We start from the raw sequence: 25422 nt of genomic DNA, 5'->3' as shown, positions 1-25422 counted from the left end.
CAAATCACTTTAAAAACAAACTGAAATTAATTTAGTGCATACTGAGTTTATCAAACAACCTTTCCAGTCCAGGCAGATAGGTACAAGGATGGCCGAGAGGCCCATACAAATTTTTTTGTGTGAAGGGTGATGGGGGAGGACAGGCTGTGAAGAAGGGAGCGGGCTCACCACAGCACCTCTTTCTGGAGTATTCCCACCGGGGCTGCAATGGGTGCATGGTGCTGGTATGGACCATTACCACATGTGATTATACCTGTTCACTGATGTCGGCAGTGGATGTCCCTCGTTACACAGGATGTCCCTTCTCCACAATAATGCCATGTCTCCTGCCTGCACCAGTCCTCAGCTGGTGCGCGCGAGGGGATGGCTGGGGCTCAGCACCGTGCCGGTGCCCCAGCTGGGGGATGGAGGGGATGGAGGTAAGCACCAGCTCAGCACAGTGCTGCCGGCACCTTCCAGCTCTAATCAGGGCTGAAGCAGGAGGGGAGGTGGCACCGAGAGGTCTGGGTGCAGGTGCGAGGAGGAGTGGAAAATTAACGATCTTCATCCAGGGGTCACCAGCACAAAGCAATGCTGCAGCCACAGCCGGGTCCTTACATGCTCCTTGCGTGGCTTATTTACATCCTGGCACGTTACTCAGAGCCTCGGCGCAGCATGCAGCGATGCTTCTGACTTCAAACAGCGACAGATCAGACCTGCTGTTTCATGGGTCTCTTGGCGAGGCAGGAGAGGAATTTTGAATGAAGGAACTTTCTTTGTTTTCTTTTCTTGCCTTACAATCACTAAGGGAATATCTAGTGTTCCTGTATGCCAGGATGGGGGCATGTGAAGGTCTCTGCTTTGGTGGGCACTTGCATGGTCATCTCGGGCTGATCCTATTTCCCAAGTAAGGCCTTATCACTCAGGGCACCCAGCCCAAACGTTTGCCTATATAAACTATATTGTAGAGCAGCTTAGCTGAAGCCATTCTTTTGCTTACATGTGACTTTGTTACTAATCCTTGCAAGAAGCCTGAATATGTGTGCGCTGGGTTTGCCTTTTAACATTTGAATAAATGACTGGAGCTTTCATGTGCTGTTTAAGCTTGACTGAAAGCCTTACTGGGAACAGACATCCTGCTACCTGTGCCTACGGGTATTTATTTTGTGCCTTGAAAAGAATGCACCCCTTGAGCTCTTGATGCTCATGGGTGGCTTTAAGACCGATCTGTTTGGGTAGGTTAGGATTGCCTCCCCTTCTCTCTGCCCAACTTTTCATTGACTAGTTATTTGCTTGAAAGAATCTGTTTGTCTTTAGGGTTGCAACCTGTCGAAGTTTGCCAGTACAGGACAATACCATCACACCTTCTAATACTATCTCCTGAGCAGGCAAATAACTCGAGGGATTGCTGTAACGGAGATCATCCTACCACTGTGATCCCTGCGCCGAGGCTGGGTGCGGTGCAGCGTGGCAAGGCAGGAGGCCAAGTCAAACGGCTGCCGCAGTCACCTATGAACTAACTGGGTTTGCTTTTTCTGCTTATTTATTTTTTTTAGGGGAACCAGGTCATTGTCCATTAAAAGTTATAAAAATAATTCTGGTTTTAAGCAGCTTTTTTTGGTCCCTGAAGCGATTCTGCAGTAGGCAGGAGGATGTTCTCTGCTGTATGGGCTGTGTGCGATGAATTACAGCGAGGAAGGCGTGCTCGGCACTGAGTGGTGCCCAGGACCGAACAGCACCGTTCCCCGGACCTCACTGCGTGCCCGTGCTCCTCTTTGCCAACGCCTCTGGCTGGAGGGTGCCCTGCTCGCCTGGCTGACCGCAGAGCAAAGTGCAGGATGTGCTCCAAAACCTCCAGAGCATCGCTGCATGTCCTTGTACCTGCAGGCATGGGCTCGAGGGCTCCAGCAAGCGCCCTGCCTTCCAGGAGCAGCAGCTGTAACTGCAGCAGAGAAGAAAAGGGCAGGTTTTTGTGATTTTTCTTACTTCCCCCTCCCCTCCCCCCCGCCTCCTACCTGCTATGTCCATTAAATCATGTGCACGCAGCCTGCAGTGCACAGTAAGATGCTAAGGGAGGGATTTGTGCTCACTTCACCTCTTCCCTCTGCTCTTGCTTCTCTGCAAAGCCTTTGGGGATGTGCAGTGAAATATTAACAGGTCAAGTGGGAAACCAGGCCATGCCGGCAAAGGCGATGATATGAGGGAGTCCGTGGGGAAGGAATACGAGATCTGCGTATATGTACATGGGGTCAGGAATAACTTTTAGTATAGGCTTTCTCTGGAAGCTTTCTATAACCTGTAGTCTGTTGTTTGTGTGCTCCGCCTGTTTGTTAGTTGGAAAATACCCAGTTAAACAGAAATCTTTTAAGGAAATCTAATCTCAAATGTTTCCTATCCCATTCATAAAACAGCCGAGTAGTAAAAGCACGCAGCAGAGACCAAGCGAGGAAGCAGATGGCACGCGCAGGTAAGGACCAGCTTTGTTTGCCCCACCGAATGCTGTGGGCTCAGCTCGGCAGAGCAGCGTGGAGCAGGGCTGGCTTAAGAGCTGTCTCACTTGTAGTATTTCCTTATTTTGATTATGTCTTCCCCGCAGAAGTATTACCCTCACAATAACTTAAAGGGCTCGAGTGGGCGGAAAAAAAGTACATTTTTCACCTATTTACAAACAGAGTAACTGGTGCAGCATCCTGTAAAGCAACTCGGCCGTGCTGTGAGCTGGTGATGCTGTAGAAATCATGGCTTCATCTGCCATGGGGATGGTGTTGGGAAAAGGGCGATGGGTGGAGGGGTTGAGCTGGACAGAGTATCCTCCAGACAGAGGAAAAGCTCACTTCTTGGCTTTTACACTTCACGAGTTTCCCGGAGGCAGCAGTCCTGACTCTTGCCAGTCAGGGCTGTATGTTTGAACACCTTCTGTATAAAACCAGTTATATAACCAGCTTCCCAGAAACTCCCATGGGCTGCTTGGGCTCTTCTCCCAGCTGAGGTGTGTTACCATTCAAGTTAAGGGTGTTTGAACAAGCCTGAGGCTGGAGATGGGGTGTAATTATTCCCCTCCACCAAGTGGTGTGTTTTTTTTCCAGCAGTCAAGTGCCAGCTCTTCATCTCTGGGGCTGTGCTAGATTGGCTGTTCATGGGAATTCATTAAGAATCTCTACAAACAAGGATAAAAACCTTCTCAAGAGCTTTCCCGCTTGCTGGCAGGGCTCAGCTCTGTGCTAGCTTGCTTGGCTGACTCCAAATGCTGCTTAAGGTGTGCATGCTGTCCTGGGAGAGCTGCGCGCCTGCAGGAATGAGCTGAGTGATGCTGATGCACCTCCTAAGGCACAGTAAAACTCTCCAGAGCCACCGATCTCTTGCAGGCAGCTGTTGAAAACACTGTTAAAGTGTTCATAAACTCCAAGCAAACCCCAAATTTGGACGGCCGAGAAGAGAGCAGGTGCATGGATGGGGGAGGCCATATAGGATCTCTTGTAGAGCCACTCACGCTGGCGGCTGCGGTGTCTCCATAGCAATCTCCCTTTATTGACTTAAAAACAAGGCTCCTGCTTCCCAGCTGCTGCTCTGGAGCGTGGCCGTTGTAGGGGCTGAGCGTCGTGCCCGTGCGCTTTCCCCTCCGCCCCACTAAAGCACGGGCGATGACGTGCGTTGCCGGTGGGATGGTGATGGCTGGGGATGCTTTACCCTGCAGCCGGTGAAAGATGCCTGGCCGGGAGGTTGGGCCGCTTCGTTCCCGGGTCTGTTCCCAGCGAGGTCAGCGCTCGCTGCGTTTTATAGGTGAGAGAGGCTGAGGCAGGAGGTCCCGAGTCCCCATCCAGCTGTGGGACCATCCACTGTCCCACAGGACTCATTTAATCCCAGAAAGAGCTCATGGGCTTCTTCTCTTTGCTCCCCTGGACTGTGGCTCATCCCTGCTGCCTCAGCTGACCCTCGCCAAGCAGTTTTCCTCACCTGTGAGACAGGAATAAATAGCCTGAGCAGGCTGGACAGATGGGCTGTGTGTCCTTCTGCTTACCAGGCTGCTTGTGCTTGGTTGTGGTGTGTGGCAGGAGTTGGGGAGCAGCTTTGGGCTGGGTGGTTGGCACCACGTCCTGCGGGCAGGGAGAGCTGCAGGAAGGCGCTTGGAAATGTTATTTATAACCAGAGTTTGCTGGGGAAGGGCCTGGCCTGAAGCAGATGCCACCAGAGGGAGCTGAGGTTGTTCCTCGTTTGCAAAACCCTCCAGAGCTGCTGGACGTGGCTTTTCCAGGCTTTGGGACCTGCTGGTGACAGTGGCCGGCCAGGCGTGAGCCGTGTCCCCACGCACTTGGAGAGCGGCTGCCATTCTGCACGGAGCGCAGTGCCGGGCTGGGGAGGGGGTTGCACGTTTCTGGGTGCATGGGTTGTGTGGTCCGCACCGGTCCCATTAGGCAGTGGGGTGGCATGTTGTCACCCAGCCTGTCACTGCCACTCTGGGGCTGGGGTGATGCTGCTGAGCGGGGCAGGAGCGTGTGTTGGGCAGGGACAGCACAGGCAGGACCTCCACAGGGCTGAGATGCCCTGAAGGCAGAGACGTCCCCTCAGTGGGGATGAGGAAGGTGTCTGAATGCCAGTGGGTCCCTGTTGTGTCCAAGTTTGGAGGGTGATGTGGTGCTGGGGAACAAAGAGGGTCTGGGTAACACAACCTGGAGCCAAATGTTGCTCTGATGGGGAGGCTCGGATGCAGCCAGCCAAGAAGGGCTGAGAGTTTCCCCTTTGTTGCGACTCTGTGCCTGTTTCAGTGCGGTGGGGACAGTAATTCTGCTGGCTAGGACCCCGCCCTGCCTCTCTCTCCACCAGGACGAAGCAGCAGGTCCTGTCCCCCCGTGTCCCCTCGTAGCGGTCGTTCCCACCTACCCCGGTGTCTCCTCCGGCAGCGATGGGGAGTGGGGGACCGTGCTCTGCCCTTGCTGCCTGCCCCAGGGCTCTGCGGGAAGGAGGGACGGGAGACCCAAACCTCGGGTCTGGGGTAAGCCAGACCCTTTTTTAGGAAAGCCATCCTGCAGAAGGTGGATTTCTGTCTCTCCTGGAGCTGACCTCCCTGCACTGCTGGTGAGGAACAGCCCAGGCTTGGCAGGGTCTGTGCCGGAGCGAGCAGGCGAGGCTTGCCATCCAGGGCAAAAATACAGCAAGAACCCCACATTCCTTGTTATCTAATCTACCCTGTTTTCCCTCCTCGTTGTTTACCATGGCTGGGTTTCCTCAATTAATTCTGACAGCTGCAGGCTGGGCTGTGACGTGAACCTGTGGTGGCGAAGCCCAAAACCCCAGGGTGGTGTTGGATGGGACCCCGGGAGGTGACCCTGGGGACAAGCCCCTCATGCCCCAGCCGAGCCTGGCAGGACGTTGAACCTCTTGGGTAGGTGACAGTGAGAGCTGCCCGTGGACCAACACTCCCGAGTCTGACAGCAGAGAGGGTCTCTCTCGCCAGGGGGGCTGCAAGGATGTCCCCTGTCCATGCTTGTGGGACACTTGAACCCGTCCCACCCTCACCTCCAGCAGCTCTGGGTGTTGCTCTAATTCATGCTGTTAATAGCCGAGAGTGGTGCTTGGCTGCACTTTGCGGGGAGAGTTGCGCAATTGTGGCCCGCTGCTGCCGCTGCCTTTCTGGCTACCTGGGCAAGCACCCGTTGCTTTACCCGTCCCGGGGCACCACAGGCAGCAAGCGGAGGTTGGGTGGAAGAAGGGGCCTTGGGCAGTGCTGGGCTCATCCTTGCTCCCTCTGGTCCCTGGTGAACACCTCGTGCAGTGACTCAGACCTCTCCGTGGTGGGCAGTGAATGTGTAATGTCATCTTCCTTCCCGACCCCCTTGCTAGCATCGCCCCTGCTGTTCTCCCAAGCTTGGCAGGACCTAGCAGCAGCCCCAAAGCATCTGTGTCTGCTGCTGTGGTCCGTGGTGGGATGGGGAGAGGAGGACGAGCTCTCCAAACCACAGCTTTGGAGCATCCCCGTTTGCCCATCTTGGAAAGGAGGGGGTGAGCGGGGGCTCGAGGCTCCGCACGTACCTCCCCGAGCAGGGGACCCTCCTCCCGGGACGAGCCTGGCTGCTCTGCCTTGCCCGCAGGGAGCAAGCTGGGAGGAAGCGGGTGACAGTGCCTGAGAAGCAGGTTTGTCAGAATTTTAAAAGGATCTAAATAAATAGCGATAAGGAAACAATTATTTAAAGAGCAAACAAATGGAAACTGCTAAAAGTACTTCTTTTTTTTTTTTTTTTTTTATTTTTTTTGTGTGGGTGAAGGGTGCAGGGCTGATGCCATCGAGTGCTGGGAGCGGGTCCCTGCAGGGGCTGGATCTCATGGCTGGTGCTGGCCAGGGTTGGTGGCCGGACTGGGCTGGGCTGGGCTGGAGAAGCTGCCCCAAGGTGGGAAGCGAGGTGAAGGTGCTGCTTGCTCAGCCTGCAGCCCCAGCCAACCTGGAAACAAGCCTTGCCATGGCAAAGTTTTGTTTCATCCCACCAGGAAAAAGGTTTGATGGGTCACCTGGAAATGCCAATCCTCAGGTGAGCCTGTTCATGATGGGCTCATGGTGTCACAGCTAAGTGTTGGGTCAGCGGGGACATGGGACAGGGAAGTCCCAGGCGGGAGGTTTGCTGCATGGACGCTGCAGTCTGTTGCCTGCACGCGCTGGCTTCAGGTTGGTTAAAGGGAGAAAGAAGCCTTCACTTGCTGCTGATGCCAGGCAATCGCTTCAGAGCAAGGGTGTGTTTCCTGCACCTCCTACGTGGTGCTCAGGGTCCTGCTCGGGTTTAAGAAGGTGCATTGATTTGTGGCAGGGCCAGGCTGCAGCTGCTCTAATGCCTACTCTAATGGGGAGAGCCGTTCCCCCTGCCTTGCCCCATTGCAGGGTGCTGGGGCAGCAGGGCACCCACAGGGACCAGGGTGCCGGTGGGGGATCCCCATTCCCCTCATCTCCCCAGCTGCACCGGCACCACACGCCCCAGAGATGCCATCCCTCCCTTCAGGGCCACGGCTGTCACCACCAGGGCTGTTTCAAAGGGCAGCTTATTCCCATCCTTCCTCCACCATGGCTTTTTTTCATCAGCTTTTGGTTGGGGATTAGGCATGTGTTGACAGAACAAACATTTTGCTGCCCTCAAAATCCACCACTGCGGAGAGAAGCGACATCCTCGCTCTGCCGGTGCCCTGAGCCAGCACCGGCATGGGGAGAGCCAGGCTTGGGGCTGGGGCAGCCCTTCAAGGGGAGAGCGGAGCCCTTTCGGGTCACGTCCTGCACCGGGGCTGGAGCCTGGCTCCAGCTCTCTGCTCCCTTGCAGAGCATTAATCGCTTTCTGCTTTAATATCCCATCCTGTGAAACCATCCCTGTGAAACCAGGGATGCCACGGAGGAATGCTGTCTGTCTCCGATGGGGCTTTGGTGTGTGCCGATGGCCCGGGTCTGCCGAGAGCTCTGTGCCTCCCCTGTCCATCTTCCACTATCAATCACAGTTTCATTCTCCCCAAGCCAGGCTCCAGGAACTGAGGCTCGTCATGGTGTTGAGGAGGCTGACGAGGTCGAGAATGCCCATGAACTGCCCCCAGGAATTTGTGTTTGCCAAGAAAAAGCAGATTATTCCAAGCTTTGAAGTCAGCCCAGTGCCTGGGGAGGGGGTGAAGGCAAGACCCACTGCTGCCACTCCTTGTCCCCAAGCACGGGACCTCGTTTGGGGTCCTGCTGCACTCCTGCACCCCTTTTTTGCCTCCCTTAGCCCCCAGGTCCTGGCTCCTTGCTGAACCCCCAGGACGAGGGTGCCTGACCTGGGCGATGCTCACTGGGAAGGACACGTTTCCTTCGAAGCCGGGTGACTCACTGCTGAGTCACAGCTCGCTCTGCCACAGCTCAGTGCTGTCTTCATCCCCAGCCTTCCTCCAGCCCTGCACATAAAAACGTAAAAACCTGTCTCCACCGGGTGATGGGGAGTGCGGTACCTTCGCCCCAGACCCACGGCTCCATGCGATGCTGTGGGACATGGAGCAGCCTTATCCCTCGTGGGGTCCCTGCCCCCTGTATGTGGGGGGCACAGAGGAGTCGTCGTCCCCTCTGCGCCCCTGGGAGCTTCAAACCAGGCTCAGTGGGGTTGAGGCTTTCTGACCCCAAAGGGCAAAAGCTGCCCAAGAGTGACAGGAGCGGGCGGGTGGCTCTGGTCCCTGCTGACCCCCTGCCTTCCCTTCTCCATCCCGCCAGCTCCTACTTTGAGATGAGACAGGGCTGAGTGTGGGTTTTAGGGTTATTTTTAGGGATTTCCCTCCTGGGGCAAAACCTTCTGCAGGCTCTCCTGGGACGGATAGCGCAGGACCGAAGGAGAAACCGCAGCCAAGAGCCTCTCCTGCTCTCCGGGGCATTGCGTACTGCCCTTGCCCTCCTTGGCTTTGAGACCATTGGAGCTGCTCGTGCTGCTTGCTCCCACCCGGGAGGTGTTTCCCTGCCCCAGCAGCTCCCACGCTCTCTGGGGCTGCCGCTCCATGGGGCCGTTATGCCCGAGGATCGTTTTGCATGCGGGGAGAAACAGCAGCAGCAGCAGAAGAATGAATTTGCATTTCTTAATGGCAACCAGTGTGGGAAACAAAGCCGCCAAGGGTTTCGCTGCTGCTTGGCCCCGCACCGGTGCTGTGTGAAAAGACAACATCCCGTCTGCTGGCACGGGGCCCCGTCCGTCTCACCTGGCTGCCTGTGTGTGCCTGGGAACCGCCGCCACCAAACAGCCCCGAGCCCACGGCACGGGGAGGGGGTGCTGGCCCCGCCACCCAGCCACGCCAGTGGGATGAACGGGTGACACTGAGGAAATGGGGGTATGGCACTTATGGGGGGTTATTTTGGGCGGATTCTCTTATCCCGGATGGGATTTGGGGCTTGCATGCTGATGCAGCAGCTGCAGGGCCAGTGCATAGAGAGCCCAGACCAGGAGACATCCCCCTAGGTGGATTTCCCTGCCTCTGCACCCCAAATCATCAGTGACAGTGTAGGGGGGGGCCGTGACCTTTCCTCATCTTCCCTCTGCCAGGCTTCACCCTGCTGCCGAGCTGGGCGCACCCACACTACCCTGAGCCCTCTCTTCCTGGCACCGCGGGGTGACCCGCAGCCACTTCCAGGCTTTTAATCCTGAGAGACAAAAGCAGGAGTTTAATGTGACCGGAGGAAGAAAAGAGCAGGGCTTTGAGCAGGGAACAGCAAACATGCCGGTGGATCCCGCTGCTCCCAGCCCGGCCGGGCACCCTGCAACCTCCCTGCCTGTGTCACCCCAGGCTTGCGCTGGCAGCCTGGCATGGAAGAACCGTCCCCATGGGGTGCTTGGAGGGGGGAATGGGGAAGGCAGCGGTGTGGGAAGGGTGCTGGGAGCAGGCAGGGTGGTGTGTTTGGGTGGGGAGGTGGTGGTCCGGGGGCTGGGCTCAGGGTGGGAGGCCAGGGTCGTGCTGGCATCACCCTGGTGTCTTCATCCCCCACCTGCTTGTCCTCCCCTCCCGGGCATGGCCGGAGTGAAGAAGCGGGGTCATGGCACCCCAGAGCCAAACCTCAGCACCTCCAGCCGCCTCGGGGTGCGAAGGAACCTTTGCCTGGGGCCGGGCGAGCACCGACACCTCCGTGCTCAGCCAAGGGATGGCTCTGGGGCTTCCCGTGCCACCAATGCAGAGCAGACACCCACCCCTGCACCCCTGGATGGAGCTGGGTTCTCCAATACCCCCCCACTGGCGTCCTCAAGGGCTGCCCTGAAATGCCGGTGACACCGTTTGGGTTGTGGGGCTATTAACTCTCCTGCAACGCCGGGAGCTGCCTCGTGCAGCAGGGACCGAGCACCGGAGCAGCGGCCGGGAGCCCCGGCTCTTTTATCAGGGTGGGCCACGCAGGCAGGTGCCAGCAGCAATAACCGTGGCTGTTTGCCTCGAGCACACGCACATTCCCCATAAATAGGGTTTATGGCAGCATCTGGGAGATGGGGAAGCCCGGCAAAGGTGACCTGGGGAGGTAATAAAGAGGAGCGGCCCTGCTCGGACCTGGGGCTGCTCGGGAAATGGGTGTATTTGACTGGGGTGAGGAGGAATTTAAGGAGATTCAGTTGGTCTTTGCTTGGGAGCAATCTTAGTGGTTCAAGAGCTCTGAAGATACTCCCTGGTAGATCCGCACAGGGTCATTGCACAAATAAAAAGCATGCTGGCCTCTCCATATGCACCTGTGAGCTATTTCTCTTGCACTCTCTGGCCCTTTGGCTAACCTGGGGGTTGCAGCTTTGCTGCAAAGCCCTTTTCCCCTCCCAGGTCCCCTCCAAGGGTAAAGGAAACCTTGGCTCACCCCCAGCTGGGGAGGGTGTGCTCGGCCCCGCTTTGCAGCCGGACACCAGGAGCAGCCAGTCCCGGCGGGTGCCTGAGCCGGCACCTCGCTCCATCTCCCCGTGGTGGCAGTTGTTCGTACCCCTTGCAGGCTGGTTTTGGGAGGAATCCCAGGGCAACATGAGCAACAGCTCAGCTGGATGCCGACGTTGTGCTTCCTGCTGTTTTGGTGGCACGAGGACGCTGTGCAGACGTGCTGGCTGCAGGAACTGTGACCAGACGATGCTGCTTTGCACCAGCACCTCTCACCAGAGCGTCTCTAAAGCTCATCTGCAAAAAACAGCCTGCCCGGAGCATCTTTCTGGAGAGCGGGGCAGGCAGTTCAACCGGTGAGCTGTGCAGAAGCAAGGGGATCTCTCCCTGAGTGGGCACTGAGTTGGGACTGCAAAGCAGACAGGAGCTGGGATGGAAAACATGGCCGGTATCCCCACCTTCTGCTAAGCCTGCTGCCCTTTTTGGGGAAAGAGGAGCTCGCAGGCAGTGGGCGAGACGTGTCTGCAGCCTGCTGGCTCCCAGGCCCTCTGCCTGCTTCTCCCTGCTCCGCTCCTGCCATCGAGACTCTTTCTAGGATCGCAGGGAGCACTTCAGGCTCTGACCTTCCATACATGCGTTAGCTTGAAATAACACATGAATGAAGGCGATAAACCCTCTCAGTGCAGGCTGGGAGGAAACGAATTGCTGTTAGCAAACAGCCAGCGAAGAGCAATTAAGATTACAGGCGGCAGGAGGGGAGTGAGCAGCCACCGCTTCCGCTGGAACCTTCCTCCTGTGGTGGCTTCAGCCCCAGGATCTCAGGGCTGTCCCTCGCCCTCAGCAGGGATTCCTTACGTCCTGCTGCTTTTCCTGATGGTTACTGGTTAATTTGGAGGCTGGTTTCTGCCTTGGTCTCAGCCCAGCATTGGGAGCATCCCCCTGCACCCAGAGCCCCTCTGGGTACCAGGGTGCTAGGGAGGTGGAAGCCCAAAGGATGCTCGGTGCGGTGGCAGCCTGGGAGCATCCCTCCTCGTCACGCTGCCGGCCTGGAGCCATGGCGTGCATCTCAGGACACAAACACCCTCCAGATTTGGGGCTGGTGTGGGCTGAGGTGCTGATCACTGCAGACGTGGCTCCTGTGGGTTTGCACCTGCAGAGCAGGACTGAGCCAGGGGCTGCATTAAAGGCATTTCAACCATTTCCAGTTTCCTCTCTCGGAAAAGCCTGAGAGAGCTCGTCCTGCAGCCTGGGACCGGGGATTCATCTCCTCTCTGAGCATCGCCCAAAGGCACAGACACGGGATGCAGGATGAGGCCTCTCAGAGGGACCCAAGCTTGCGGGTTTGCTCTGCATGGGGACCACCGCTGTCCCCAAACGCTGCACAGGAGCTGAAGCAGAGGAAACCTCGCTGCTGCGGGAGACCAGGAAACATCGCTCAGCTCGGGGACAAGTCGGGCTCAATGGCCTCTGTGGTTTTTTCAATGACATCAAGTACTTTCAATAGTTTTATTATATATTATATGGCTGCTTATCTATTATTCTTGTGATGGAGCCAGAGATTAGCTGCAGGCAGGTCGGCAGAGAGATTCTTCCAGGCTGATTCATGAGTCGTTTCTCCATCCCTCCCCTCCGGCCGCGTTCCCAAGCCTTGAAGTTTCAGCTGTGGCAAAAGGCACTGGAATTGGAGCCGATGGGTTGACAGGGAGGACAAGGAAAAAGCATTAAAAACTGCGCACATGGGGCAGAAAAGCCAGACTTTATTTCCCCTTTTTTGTTGTTCCTCAGGTGTTGCAACCTCTTTTCCTGGTTTGCATATGCAAGCAGAGCTGTGTCCGTGGATTGCGAAAGGCGGCAGCGAGAACACGGCATGGCTGGTGACGCTGGGCGGCTACAGCCACCAAACCTGCTTTGGGGAGGAAAGCAGAGATCTCATTCTGGGGCCTTTTGCCTGTTTTCACAGCTCTGCGTCTTGCTGCCCAGCTGGCCAGCTCTCCCCGAGCACAGCAAAGCAAATGTTTTTCCCTTTAATCTCTTTTGCTTATCGAAATCTCCGGTGCTACCGATAAGAGGAGCAGGGAAAGTTTTTTCAGACCCAGATGTGAGTTGGGCGACAGGTTTCCAGACAGACCGGGATGACCCGCGTCTGGGATGCTCTGGAGCAGGGACCCAGCACTGGGCACTGCCAGCACATCCCCTCTGCCTGGTGCCATCCTGCCCTCGCCCGGTGTCCCCGATCGCGCTTTCCTCCACTTTGTTCCTCGCTCCTTCGGGTGCACTGTTTTGATGTTTGCTTTGGTAACAAGTAGTAATTAAACCTAATAAACCAGGGAGACCCGCAGGTGATGTCACAGCGAGAAGGTGCAAATCCAGCTTGCACAACCTGTGCAAACCATAACATGCTCGGCAAACTTTCCCCCGAGCCGGCAGCCCGGTCGCGGGGCAGCAGCGTGGAGCTGCCGCAGGAAGGTGCGGGATGGCCGCAGTGATTTCCCAGCACGGCTTGTGTGTGCACGGGTGTAGAGCTCATGCATGGTTTTACTCTGTATCTTAAGTTTCCGCAGTTGCTACGTCTGCATTTCTGTGCTATGATAAAGGTGTCTGTGCTTGGAGGGCTACAGCCTCTGCTCTGGGGCTGTGCTGGGATGCTCCTGGTTCCCATGGGGGGATGCTGAGGTGGGACACGGGAGCAGGTTTGGGTGCTGTGCACCAGCCCCTGAGCCGGGCAGAACCCCGGCACAGTGCCCGCTGCTCCCGGCTTCCCACGGTGGCTCTGGCCAGGACCCGGCATTGTAGGTTAAAAACAGGCAAGAGCGAGCCGGGGTGGGGGCTGCACCCTGGCAGCCTGACCTGCTGCAGCTCTCTGGAGCTTTGCAATGGGCTTAGAGGGGTGCAGGATCAGGCCTGCTGCTGTGGGGCAGCAGTGCTGGGTCATGCACGTGATGCCTTGCCCGAAGCAGAGAGGAGATGCTCCGAGCGGTGCCGGGGGCTGTGCTGTGGCTGCCATGAGCTGGCAGCACTGGGGGGGAGGCACTGGGTGGTCAGGACCCCCCTCCTGGCTGTGCCACATCCCCATCCCGTGTGCCCACCCCACAGCAAAGCCCGGCCAGGGGCTGGTGGCTTCCCCACCGCAGCCGCTCGCCCCCCCCGTGTCCTCCCCAGCCCACGTCTCCCCCCACCCGCCGCTGCGTGATCCGGGCCTGGCCATGTTTACCAAAATGGGGGAGAAAAGCTCCCCTCAGACGGCAGGAGCCCTAATCTGTGGGGAGCATTTTCCCCGCCGATAAGATAACATTGAGGCATTTCGCAAGGGAGGCAGAAACTCCTGGCGCTGGCGATAACAAGACGAAGCCCTTTGCCAACGCGCCGGGCAGGCTGGGGAAGCTGTAACGCAGGGGTTGCCTTCCTATGGGGTTTTGTTTTCCTCCCGGCAAACAGTTCCGAGGGATGGCTTATCGGCTGTGCCGCACCACCGCTGTGCGCTGGCCCTGGGGTCAGGGTGGCCGAGGGATGCTGGCTCTGCCGTGGCGCTTTCCATGGGCTGGGGATGCAAAGCCCAGGTGTGACGGCCACGGTGACGTGGGTCCGACCCGGGTTGCACCGCGGGTGTTTGTGGCCAGGGTTTTGTCTGACGTGAGTTTTTTAGGGCACGGGGGAGTTTGGTTTCAGGAACACTACGTGCGTGGGAGAACCGCCTGAACTGCCCTGCGTTCTTCATGTGTTAAAAAAAGACAGTAAATACCAAGTCGGTGTCTACTTCGGTCAAAACAGCTTTTTCCTGCTTATGCCGGTGGAGACAACCCAGGCCCAGAGCGCTGCACGTTCCTGCCGTGCCCCCGGTGCCCCATCCTGCCCGCAGGCAGCAGCAATGCAGACCCTCGGGGAGGTGACAGTGCCGTATCCCTGGCGTGAGGGACGGTTTGGTTGGTGTGAGGGGCTCCGTTTGTCCCCGACGACCCTGAGCATCCTCGCTCGCGGTCTCCATCGCAAACCCCTCATGGCCGCAGCACTTGCGTAGGGGATGCTCCTGGGCTATCGGTTGGGGATGCTCCTGGCCCCAAAACGGCCCGGCCAGCACTGGGGCAGCGATGTCGTGCTGCAGGGTCTGGCCGGGGACTCTCATGCATCCAACAGGTCTCTGTGCTGCATGGTCTGGCTCCAAGAGGAGCCTTCGGTCTCGCCCCCTGCGGTGTCCCCGTCTCTTGGGTGGGTGTCCCAGATGAGGGTGGGAAGGGGTTAACGGTGCCCGGATTTGTCCCACTCCCCTCCCAGGGCCCAGTTGGGTCTGAGCCCGGTGCCTTGACGCACCCGTCAAGGGTTAACCCCGGCTTGGGCTATTCAAACACCTCCAGCTGAGGTAAGCAGCCAGCTTGTTTGTTCAGGTAAATAAGGAAGGAATTAGATATAATGGGCAAAGGAGGCATTCGCTGAGCGCCTTGCACCGGCTGCCGGCTTCCCCTCGCATACCTCGGCGCAGCCGCCGGCTGGCTTCATCCCTCCAGCCACCCTCGGAGCCGCTCGGGGTTCCCCATCCTCATCCCTGTCCCCGTCCCTGTCCCCATCCCTGTCCCCATCCTGCCGGTGCCCGCCGAGAGCTGATGCGGCTCAGCCCGGCCGCCCTGCCGCCGCCGGGCCGGCGTTGAGCCGGGCAGGGTGCCGCTGACCACCCTCCCTGCCGGTGCCGGGGCACCCCGCTTCGGGCCATGCCCACCCTGGCCGCCGTGCCGAGCACCACGGGGATGGCTCTTCCCACCCTACGCTGGGACCCATGTGGTTTCTGAGCCACCCACGCACCCTCGAGGTAAGCCCCACGCTGCTGCCGCGACCCTCCCCGGCTGCCCGACGCTCCACCACCAACACCCACCGGCACCCACCTTCCCTCCCTCCTGGGGCTCCTATAGCCCTTTCAGCGCCGATTCGGGGCAGACACGATGCCCTCCCATGTGAGCATCCCGTCCCACGGCTCCTTGCACCTCCGGGTGCTAAACAGGGACAGGTTGTCCCCCGGCGCAAGGGTCCTGGCACTTCTCGGGATGATGTCACCCAAAATAAAATGGGATTTGCCAACTTTGTGTCTTCGCAACCCCTTCCTGCTCGGGCAAGGAGGGTGGGAAGGGAGCCAGGGCTCCTGGGGACGGCTCCTTGTGAACCCACCCGGTACCAGCAGGGACACGGAGGGTCTCACAACCCCCTGTGCCTGGTGAGCAGCAGGGGACGATGTGCTTTGGGGCATTTTGTGACCGATAAGCAGCCGGGGCCCTTTACAGAGCATCCCAGGTCCTGGGCAGCTGTCGAGGAGCTGCCAGCTCAGGGGTGTCTCTATAGAGCATTTTGAACCCCTTTACCAGACCTGCACTGTCTCAGTGCTGCTCTGCTTTTCTGCTAGGTTGTTTTTTTTTTTGTCAGTGCTAGAGGCACATTGGCTCTAGGTTTGATTTTTATGGTTCTGCTCGGTTAGTGAAACACAAACGTCGCTTGGCTGCCAAATCCCCCACAATACGGGCTTTCTCATGGGCAGGGAGCTCGCGGGGGAGGAAGGTGCTGCTATAAATAGGGGCTCCCTGGCCATGCACGGGGAACACCAAGCTCTGCTGCTCACCTGGGGGACACCGAGCACCGGGGCTTCACTCAGGCCACTGGTGGGTTGTGCCCGTCCCCGTCCCCCCCGCTGCTGTTCGCTTCCCTGCGCCGACGGAGAGGGCAGCCTGACCTGGGGCGTGGGGACCCGTGGGGACGCTTGGTCCCCGCGCCAGCACCCATGCAGGTAATGGCAGGAGGAGCCGGAGGGACCTCGGTGGTGTTGGAGAAGGCTGGGGGGTGGGAGCCGGGGGTCCAGGACCCCTGGGATGGGTTCATCCCTCCTGGGCGTACATCCAACGTGAGCCCTGGGCTTGCCTAACCCTAACCCTAACCCTAACCCTAACCCCCCAACCCCATCACCATGCAGGTACCAGAGCCAGACCCCCGGGTTGTCACATCCCCAGCCCCCCGAGTGTCATCCCAAGCCCCTACCATGGCTGCAGGGAGATTTTGGCCAATCCCTCCTCCCTCCCTCCCTCGATAAAAGGGGTGTGTGGCACAGGCAGGCAGGTTTTGGCAGCTGGGAGGGACATGGCATGGCCAGCAAGGTGAGGCTGGCGGGGGGTGTTGGACATGCTGGCAGGACCCCAAATTGCCTGCAGCCTCTGAGCACCTGGGTGTCTGCTGCAGCCCTGGCTCATGCAGGGACCCCAGGTCCCTTCACCTGCTTAATCTGGGCCCCATAAAATGGCTTGTTTCTCCTCCTGGCCAGCGGCCGTCCGGCAGAGCCAGCAGGCTCCATCGGCTCTCTGTGCCCCGGTGCGGTTGACCTCCGGGTGTGCATCGTGCCATGGGCTGGCCCCTCCTTGGGGACCGAGGTGGAGAGCTGAGCCCAGGGAGGTGGCTGGGGCAAGAGGTGCTGAGTCAGACTAGAAAACAGGAAAAAACACCCAGGTCGCAGCCTCAGATGGGCGATCGGGCAAAGAGATTTCTGGGTCTGTGGAGTCCCCATTCTCAACCACCCCTGGGGTCCTGCCTTGCTGAGGCACATGGGGTGGGTGAAGCTGAAAGGATCGGTTAAAGACAAATCCCGCTGTCCGTGGGGATGCTCCGGGCGGTCTGGGACAGCTCTGGATCCTGCACGCCTCCAGCTCCTCCCCAGACAGCACAGCGCATCCCCATCCCTGTCCCTGTCCCTGTCCCCATCCTCAGCCTGGGGGCTGGAGGTGACCCCGCAGCCTGGTCCTGGCCCACCGGCCTGGCCATTCCCAAGCCCGGCTCCCCAGGAAGGGCTTTTAGAAGCACCCAGGGACTTGGGAGATATCCTGGGTGCCGTGGGCAGCACCTCCTCCCGCAGCGGGCCAACCTCCACTGGTCCCACAGGGCTTCCTGAGCCATGCTCCAGCACAACCTGTTTAACCGCAGATTTAATTTTAATTAACGGACCTATTGTTTGAGGGTGGTGGTTGGGTGGATTTCTTCTTTTTTTTTTTTCTTCTTGCTCCCAAGGGCTGATCCCAGCTCTCCAGCCGGCACTGGTGACTATGTTGCTACCCCAAGCAATAGTGGGTTGCGTTTGCCAGTAAAGCTCGGGGCGATACGGGAGGTCCTTGTCCCCATCCTCATCCTCCTCGGCTGCACCATCCGCTGCTTCCCCAGGCTCCGGATGGGGCTGAGTCCCTGCAACCCTGTGGAGCTGAGCCGTGACCCAGCACCACCCAAAACCGGGGGCTTGCCGCTGGCCCCATGCCTTGGGGAGCACAGGGAGCCCTGTCCCAGCCCCACCGCCCCAGACTTTTTTGCTCAAAGGGAATGTGTGGGTTCATTTTCTCAGCCGCTGTTGGAACCGTTTGGGGCCGGGCTGTTGCGGTGCCCTTCGGTGGCAGCCGCTGCCTTTTCCTCCTCGCCCCGCTCCATGCTGCTGTGGGGAACGAGCCCTCGTGCCGGTAGCTCAGCCCTTTTCTGCAGCATCCCCGGGGTGCCGGTGAGAGCAAGGAGCAGGGGCACCTTATGCCCATCCCAGCTGGTTGGGGGGGTCCCCTCCATATCCGTGGGTAACAGCGGGGAGCAATGGAGGGTCACTCCTCCTTCTGGGCTCAGGGGTGGCAGGTACCTCCTGGCTGTGCCCCAGTGGCAGAGCTTTATTGTGGGCACGGAGAAACACTTGGGGGACTTGACGGCTTCATCCTGGTTTGGGATCTGCTCCTCTGTGCCGGAGCCTTGCCTGCCCGTGTCGGGGTTGCAGGCAGCACCCGTGCGTGGGGAGGGCTCAGTGAGGATGCCGGTGCTGGGACGGGTGTCCTGCAGGCAGCACCCCACTCTGCCTGGCACCCCAGGGACGGCACCGCTGTCACTCGGAGCCTCCCCACGGGCTGCTGAGCCCCTGGCACCACGTCTTGGCCCCTCTGCGCCCACGGAGGCAAAACCTCGGGGGTCTGCTGGGCTTTTATAACTCGGTGGCAGCTGTTTCAAGTGTTGCAAGAGCCGATTCCCCGACTGCTTCTCCTCTTGCCTGGAGCGGTGGGATGAGCACGAGGCTGTGTTGGTGTGGGTTTGCCGCAGGTGAGCTCCGGTGCAAAGCCCAAGGCACCGGGACTGTGCTCACCGCCAGCAGCGTGCACAAGCCAGGGAGCGTTTGCCAGGGCTGATGCAATTACCAGTGCAGCCTTGTTTAGCTTGGGTGGGGAACATAAAGGTTTTTGGAGTGCCATGTACGTCAGTGCTCCCTGTGAACATCTCATGCACCCGGGGCTGCCTCTCCAGCTCTTCTTTTCCAGGGAAATGCAGAAAAGGGAGAGAAGAGGGAAACAGCTGCCCAAAGCAGCTTCTTAGAGCAAACAGGTCCCCACCCAGCCCGGCCGCCTGCGTGCCAAAGCGGGAGAAAGTCAAACAAAGGCCCCCGCCCTGAGAGTACAGCACCGGTTGGCGGGTGATTGCTCTGGCTTTTGGGGCCACTTGCCCAAGGGATCGGGCCCTTCTGGTCCCAGCTGGGAGGAGGGGGACGGGATGGGGATAGGGATGGGGCCATCCATCCTATCGTGTGCCCAGGGATGGCTCCACAGCCCTCCATGTGTCCAGTTTATGGCTGCGGGAGTGAAGCCCGGCGGAGGTGGGATGGGCAGAGGATGTACCACGGCCCCGGAGCCATTGGGGATGAGACCCCCATCCCCTCCCCAGAAAACCCCTGCGGCCGGCACTGTGCAGCGGGCTGGAGCTGCACAAGCTGTTACCGCTTCCCTTTTGTGCCGGGAGCAGCGTGAGGCTGGATTTAGGGCTGATCTCCTAAAGCTCTTCTTTTAATCCAGAGCAAATCAAGGAGAGGTTTGGAAGCCGGCACCATCTCTCAGGGAAACTGTTTGGGTGGTGGGGGCAGCTCAGTGGTGAGGGCACCCCTTCTCCCTCCTCTTCCTCGCTGCGGTGCCACCAAAACCCCTCAGGGGTGGGGGCTTCGGCTCCTGAACCCGCATCCCTTCCCTGAGTCCCCGTGGGGTCAGGGTGGCATGGGTGCTGTTAAGGTGGCCATGGTTCCTCCATGGTGTTTTTCCAAGCTTTTTGGTCTTTTCCAAGGGTGAAATGATGGGCAGAGCTTCCTCATGGTGCAGGTAATGCAGAGTTTCAGAAACCATACTTCTGAGGGCATTAAAATACTCAGCGACTGCATTAACTCATCCCTGAGAGCAGGACATGGCAAGTGCTGCCCATCGGTACCACTCTGGTTAACGGGGCTGCGGTGCGTGGCTATTAATGAAGTTTAATGACCCACCACGCCTCCGGGAGCAGAGCTGGGGCCAGCAGCGTGGAGCCGAGCAGCATTTGGCACGGCAGAGCTGCGGGGATGGTAACACACCGTCCTGGGTGCTCAGTCGCTAGTGTCCCTCCTACGCCGAGCAGCCGGCTGCTCGGCTCCCAATGCTCGAGGGATTCATTCTGCCCAGAGGAACCCGATAGTGTCTTTTCCTCTTTCATTTTTTAAACCTTTTTTTCCTCCCAGCTGGGATTTAGAGCAAACAGGGCACCCTCTTTCCCTGACCACTGTCTCCCGTTCCCCTTCGGGGGCTGCCCGGTTTCCTTAGCGGGGTTTGGGGTTGGTTCGGGCTTTGCACGCTCCTTTTTTATTGCAGGCTCCGTTGCAAAAGCTGCTACTTTTTCTGCTTTTAAATCACCAATTTGGGGTGGGTTGGTTTTTTTCTTCTTGTAAAAAGCAAGGCTGAAGGCAAGCAAGGAGCTTGGCAGTGCCCTGGTCGTGCCCATCACCAGCCTCTCCCCTGGCAGGGACTTTCTCTTCCCAAAGCCTCAGGATGGCTCTTGGGGAGGTTTCTCCACGGATGGAGCCGTTCCCTGGTGTTGCCATGGAAATTCAGCAGGCTCATCCTCTTTTCCACGGCCTCCAGGACGCCCCGCATACTGTAGACAGATGGGGACGGGCTGATTTTAGGTAGTTTTTCTTGCAAGAGAGTAAAAGGAAAGTTCTCATCCGAGGGTTGGCAGCAGTGGCCAAGCGCTGGGTACTGTGGTGCTGGGCTCAGTCCCTGACCTGGGCGAGCCAGGTTTGGGTGCTGTTGTGCTGGGGCATCCTCGGGTGAAAGCAGCAGGTGATGTTTTCCACGCACAGAAATGTGCCCGTGTGGTTTAGGCATCTTTTGGTGCCCACGGGCTGCCCAGTGCAGGTGCCTTGGAGCCCCTCCAGCGTGCCCCGCTGCTTCCCGCAAGGGCGTTCAGCACCAGCTGGGACTGAACTGTTGCCAACCTGGTGCGCAATTCGTGGGAAGACCCTAAAAGCCCACGGTGGTCGGGACCTGCTTGCCCCCCAGGCTCCTTCTCCCTGCCGGCTACTGTGGCTGGTCCTCCCAAAATCAGGACAGCCCCCCCCCAGCCCCATGGCTGACCCCGAGCCTGCATTCATCCGGGTGCTCATAGGGCACTGTGGGTCTCTTTGGAGGTTTTTTTCCCCTCTAACAGGCTTAGTTCCTCCCTTTGTGCCTGGCTGCTGGGCGGGAAGGCAGGAATCGGTGCTGGGGTGAGCATCTCCTCCTCTCTTCTCCCGGCAGGTTTGGAGCCGGCGCTGAGCGGAGGGATGGGCAGCGCCAGTCCCGGGCTGACCGCTCTGCCCCACAGCCGCCTCGCCCAGCCGGACGCTACCCTGCTGCCCCCCCCCCAGGACCCCGACACCCGGAGCTGGGGCTGCCTGGATAGCCCCAGCCCCCCCGCCACCCCTGAGCAGCCCCTGCCTGCTTTTTGCCTGCACTACTTCGACATGCTCTACTCGGAGGACATCGCCTGGGCCACCAAGGGCATGGGGGAACCATCCCAAAGCGGTGCCCAGGAGGGGCGAGGGGAGGCACAGAAGGAGCCGGAGCAATGTCCCATCATCGATAGCCAGGGTTTGGGGCTGGGGGCCGAGGGGGACCTGCAGGCCAGCTTGCACCTGGAGGAGCACTCGCTGGAGCAGGTACAGAGCATGGTGGTGGGCGAAGTGCTGAAGGACATCGAGACGGCCTGCAAGCTCCTCAACATCACCGCAGGTGGGTGCTCCCACAGCCCTCCCCGGGGGGCTGCGGGCAGGGTCAGCTCCGCCGCGGGGTGCAGCGAGGGAAGGATGTGCCGGTGAGGGGACTAAAGCCATGCGGCAGCTCGGGGGTTTGCGATCAGGTGCTGGGGGAGCACGGCTGCTGCCTGGCTCCCCCGGGCATCGCTGTTTGCTAATGCCCAGGGATGCCAGCAAAATACCGCTCTGGCCTCGCCGGCTTGGAGTTCAGCTGAGGCAGGGGTCAGCAGAGCTTTACGCAGAGCCCGGTGCTGGATGTGGGGTGCCAGTGTGACCCAGCCAGTGCCACAGGGCCAGAGAGGTGCAGGGACACAGCGACCCCGACGCTGAGCCCATCCCCTGCCCTGAGCTGGGGGTCCCTTTCCCTCCCAGGGCAGCGTTATCGAGGTGCCTTTCAGCCTTGCATGCATTTTGGGGAAGGTGTGCGGTAGCAAAGAGCAGACAGCAGGACTTTGATTATCCTTTTCTCTATCCTGTTTTCCTGGGACTTTAGGACTGGGCAGATGAGCGTGTAGGGTTGGGGACAGCCTGGAGCCAGCTGCCATTACCCAAACTGGGCATGGAGTTGGGTGCAAGGGGAGCAGGACAGCCCAGGATTGAGTTCCCCGGGGTATTGCTGCCACTGGGCATCGCTGGGGTATTCTCCTCGGGGCATCGCTGCCGTGACACAAGCAGCCTCGGGATGCGCTTCGGTTTATGCAGGCTCTGCCACCCGCTCCCTTAAAGCATTGGTGTCACCTGGGATGGTGCAGGGAGCAAGCAGGGCTCCGAAAGGCTGGATGAGGCTTCCCAAAGCGAAGGAGGTGGCAAGGGGACATCTTGTCCCCGGGGACCAGGGCAGGCTAGGTGCTCCCACGCTGGCGGGTGATGCTGCAGCAGCGCAGGAGGGGTCAGTTCCCGGGGCTGCTGTGGGGTGAGATGAGTTTTCCCGGGCTTTGCCTGGGCTGTCGCCGGCCACGCTCACCCTCTGCCTCCAGACCCAGCGGACTGGAGCCCCGGCAACGTGCAGAAGTGGATCCTGTGGACGGAGCACCAGTACCGGCTGCCGCAGATCGGGAAGTCCTTCCAGGAGCTGTCGGGAAAGGACCTGTGTGCCATGTCTGAGGAGCAGTTCTGCCAGCGCTCACCTGCCGGCGGCGACATCCTGCACGCCCACCTCGACATCTGGAAGTCTGGTAGTCTGGAAATCTGTTGGGGACCGGGAGGGAGGGTGCTGGGGAGGGTGGGTGATGCTGTACAGCGGGAGATGCCCCTCTGACCGCCTGCTCCTCCCTTCCAGCCGCCTGGATGAAGGAAAAAGCTGCCCCAGGAGATATGAGATACTGCGGTGAGTTTTGCACGGGCTCAGCTCCATTGGCCTTGCTTCTGCCTCAGACAGGTCCAGGGTATTTGAGAGGTGGCTCCCTGCTTAATTGCAATTATCTGGTGCATTGGAGCGGCTGATGCAGCGGCATCCGTATGGTTGCACTCCCTCTGCCCCGGAGCAGCCCCTGGGCTCTCTGCGAGGTGCAGCAAAGGGGAAATGGCCGCAAGACCCTCTCCGGCCCCATCCCGCAGCCCATGCATCCCCGTGGGGCTGCACAAGGGCAGGACCGAGCTGTTTTCCCTGCTCCCAGATGAGGAGGAGAAAGCAGCACTGCCAGTGCCTGGGCTGAGTTCCAGAGACCCACAGGCATCGAGCCGGGATTTCCCGGATGAGAATTCGTGCGGCTCTCCCCGGAGCGGTGCAAAGCAGAGAGGTCTCTCCCCACCCCACCCCACCCATCCCCATCCCTTCCCGTGACAGGAGGCGATGCCAGCTGGGCGGACAGCGAGGTGGACTCGTCCTGCGCCGGCCAACCCATCCACCTTTGGCAATTCCTCAAAGAGCTGCTGCTGAAACCCCACAACTACGGTCGCTTCATCCGCTGGCTCAACAAGGAGAAAGGTAGGTGGGTGGGTGGGTGCTCCTGCGGTCCCGGGGTGGGTGCTGGGGGGGGGCAGGCGAGGCGGTAACCCCCCCCGTGCCCCGGTCCCCTCTCAGGCATCTTCAAGATCGAGGACTCGGCACAAGTGGCCCGTTTGTGGGGCATTCGGAAGAACCGCCCGGCCATGAACTACGACAAGCTGAGCCGCTCCATCCGGCAGTATTACAAGAAAGGCATCATCCGCAAACCCGACATCTCCCAGCGCCTCGTCTACCAGTTCGTCCACCCGGTCTGAGCGGTGGCGGTGGGACAGGCTGAGCCCTGGCAGGGGCAGGGGACCTTCACCACCTCCCACTGCCTCCCAACCACAGAAACCATCTTCCAGCGCTAAGGACGGCGGCTGGGGTGCCGAGAGGCTCACCCCACCCAGGACCTGCTGGCAACGGACCGGGGGACCCCCTCCCTCAACCCCAAGCCTTGGAGGGGAGGGATGAGCCCCCAGCTAAGGGACCGCCACCAACATGCCCTGGTGCGGGGCAAGGACCGTGCAGAGCCCTCATCTCCTGCGAGCGCTTCCAGGGGAAGGTGGGCATGGAATTTGGGGCCAGCGGAGGAGACGTGGGGTTGATCGGGGTGAGATAAAGGCAGATGAAACTGGCTGTCGCGGGGCTCCCCGCAACCTCAGTGCCCTTTAGCAGGGATTGAAGGTGGGAGAGTGGCTGGGGTCACCCAGGGGAGGAGCTGGGGGACACAGAAGTCCCATCCCCCAGGTCTCTTGCCCCCCCGGCACGTTGTCCTCCCACCCCACAGCCCCAGGGCATCATCAGGACACGGGGGCCAAGGGCACGTCCCAGCAGGAGACCTCAACACCCCCATGGCATCATGCCCCAGGGCTGCTTTGGGGGGGGGGACATGACTCCACCGGGGCCACACTCCCCTCCACCCAGATCCTGTCCCCATGCCACCACCAGCCCGGCTGTGGGACCAGCACCCATCAGGAGTGACCCTATGCCCTGCAGCGGGGCTGCCCTGGATTTACCCCAACAAGCAGCTCCTGGCCCTCAGCCCCGTTCGGGGTGGGGGGCAGCGTGGTGGGGGGGCTCTGCCTTTTGCTGCACCTCAACCCTCAGCTGCAAAGAAAGAGGCTGCCTGAATTTTAGGGGGGGTGGCGGCTAGGCTCGTCCCTCCTTCCTCCCCTCCCTCCTGGGTGCTGGCTGTGGGTGGCTTCACCCCGGCCATTGTTCAGGGAGGACAAAGCCCGGGCATGAGCGGGGACAATGGCACCCATAGGGACAATGGCACCCGCAGGGACAAGGGCACCCGCAGCTGCCCTTGGCTGGGTCCGCGCTGACCCGACCCATGCGGGAGCCGCCTGGCACCAGCAGCACCGCAGCACCCAGGGATGCTGCCTGCCATGGGAGCTGGGTGCGGGGTAACTGTGCCCTGGGTACCACGGGCATTCCCTTGGGATAAGAGCATCCCCATCCCCGCTTCCCGCTCTGGGATATGCTTGGCTTCTCCCCTCCACAGCGATTCGGGGCTGAAAACGGGTGTTTTGCAAAGGGAGCAGCTGGAAAATGTGGGCGTGGGGCTGTGCGCGCTGGGGCATCCCGGCAGGAGTGGGGGGTCCCCCACCCTTGGGCACAGGGACACCCAGAGCCCCCTGAAGCCCCCAGGTCCTTGGCCCTGGCACAGGGCTCTTCCCTTGATTTGGATTTTATTTGGACTGCCTGATTCCTGAGTTTGGGAAAAGGGAGATGGCAGCTTTGCCATTTCCCTCTGGACCGTAAATCCAAAACACAACCCGCCGAGCCCAGACGGGGATGGAAAACTGGGGATTGCTTAAACTGCACATTTCACAAGAGTCTAAGTTACCTGGCAATGTTGATCTTTTATATTATAATTTTTGTATTTGTTTATTTGCTTTTTGGTTTTTGCTGGTGGCAAGTTGTGGTTTAGGTTCAAATGATGAGGGTAGACGGGCCCGTGTACCCACGAGATGCTTTGTGGGAGTTTAAAAGGAAAAAACCACCTGGTTCTTGGTCTTCTGTTTTTAACTTAAAATAGCTGCCTGTGATGGCTCCTGCCTTTTTCTTTTTGTTCTGCCTGTTTCATACTGTTTACATGGCAGAGGAGCAGATGCACTTCGGCCAGCCTTGC

The 25422-nt window shown here is 59.4% G+C and overlaps 1 protein-coding gene across 2 annotated transcripts; it reads left to right on the top strand.

Moving 5' to 3' along the window:
* The first annotated feature begins 20884 nt into the window (after positions 1 to 20884).
* On the top strand, positions 20885 to 24311 carry SPDEF (SAM pointed domain containing ETS transcription factor). Of its 2 annotated transcripts, none has more exons than XM_075054989.1 (5): positions 20885 to 21332; positions 22333 to 22530; positions 22635 to 22682; positions 23142 to 23282; positions 23379 to 24311. In XM_075054989.1, exons 1-5 carry the CDS (start codon positions 20885 to 20887, stop codon positions 23555 to 23557), a joined length of 1014 nt encoding a protein of 337 aa, XP_074911090.1. In that variant the 3' UTR covers positions 23558 to 24311. The 2 variants fall into 2 exon arrangements, with proteins under 2 accessions (XP_074911090.1, XP_074911091.1); XM_075054990.1 differs by having other exon boundaries at positions 22635 to 22691; positions 23145 to 23282.
* The last annotated feature ends 1111 nt before the right edge of the window (positions 24312 to 25422 follow it).

This window comes from Buteo buteo, chromosome 23 (genome assembly GCF_964188355.1).
Source record: "Buteo buteo chromosome 23, bButBut1.hap1.1, whole genome shotgun sequence".
Classification (NCBI taxonomy): Eukaryota; Metazoa; Chordata; class Aves; order Accipitriformes; family Accipitridae; genus Buteo; species Buteo buteo.
The sequence above is the reverse complement of the archived record's forward strand: the minus strand, read 5'-3'. Positions and strand labels throughout refer to the sequence as shown.

What these genes read in the sequence shown, in the direction of transcription:
- SPDEF (XM_075054990.1), top strand. Translation starts at nt 20,885, where the DNA reads ATGGGCAGCGCCAGTCCCGGGCTGACCGCTCTGCCCCACAGCCGCCTC. An exon ending in GCTCCTCAACATCACCGCAG is followed by an intron (nt 21,333 to 22,332) that starts GTGGGTGCTCCC and finishes CTCTGCCTCCAG; the next exon opens with ACCCAGCGGACTGGAGCCCC. An exon ending in CCTCGACATCTGGAAGTCTG is followed by an intron (nt 22,531 to 22,634) that starts GTAGTCTGGAAA and finishes CCTCCCTTCCAG; the next exon opens with CCGCCTGGATGAAGGAAAAA.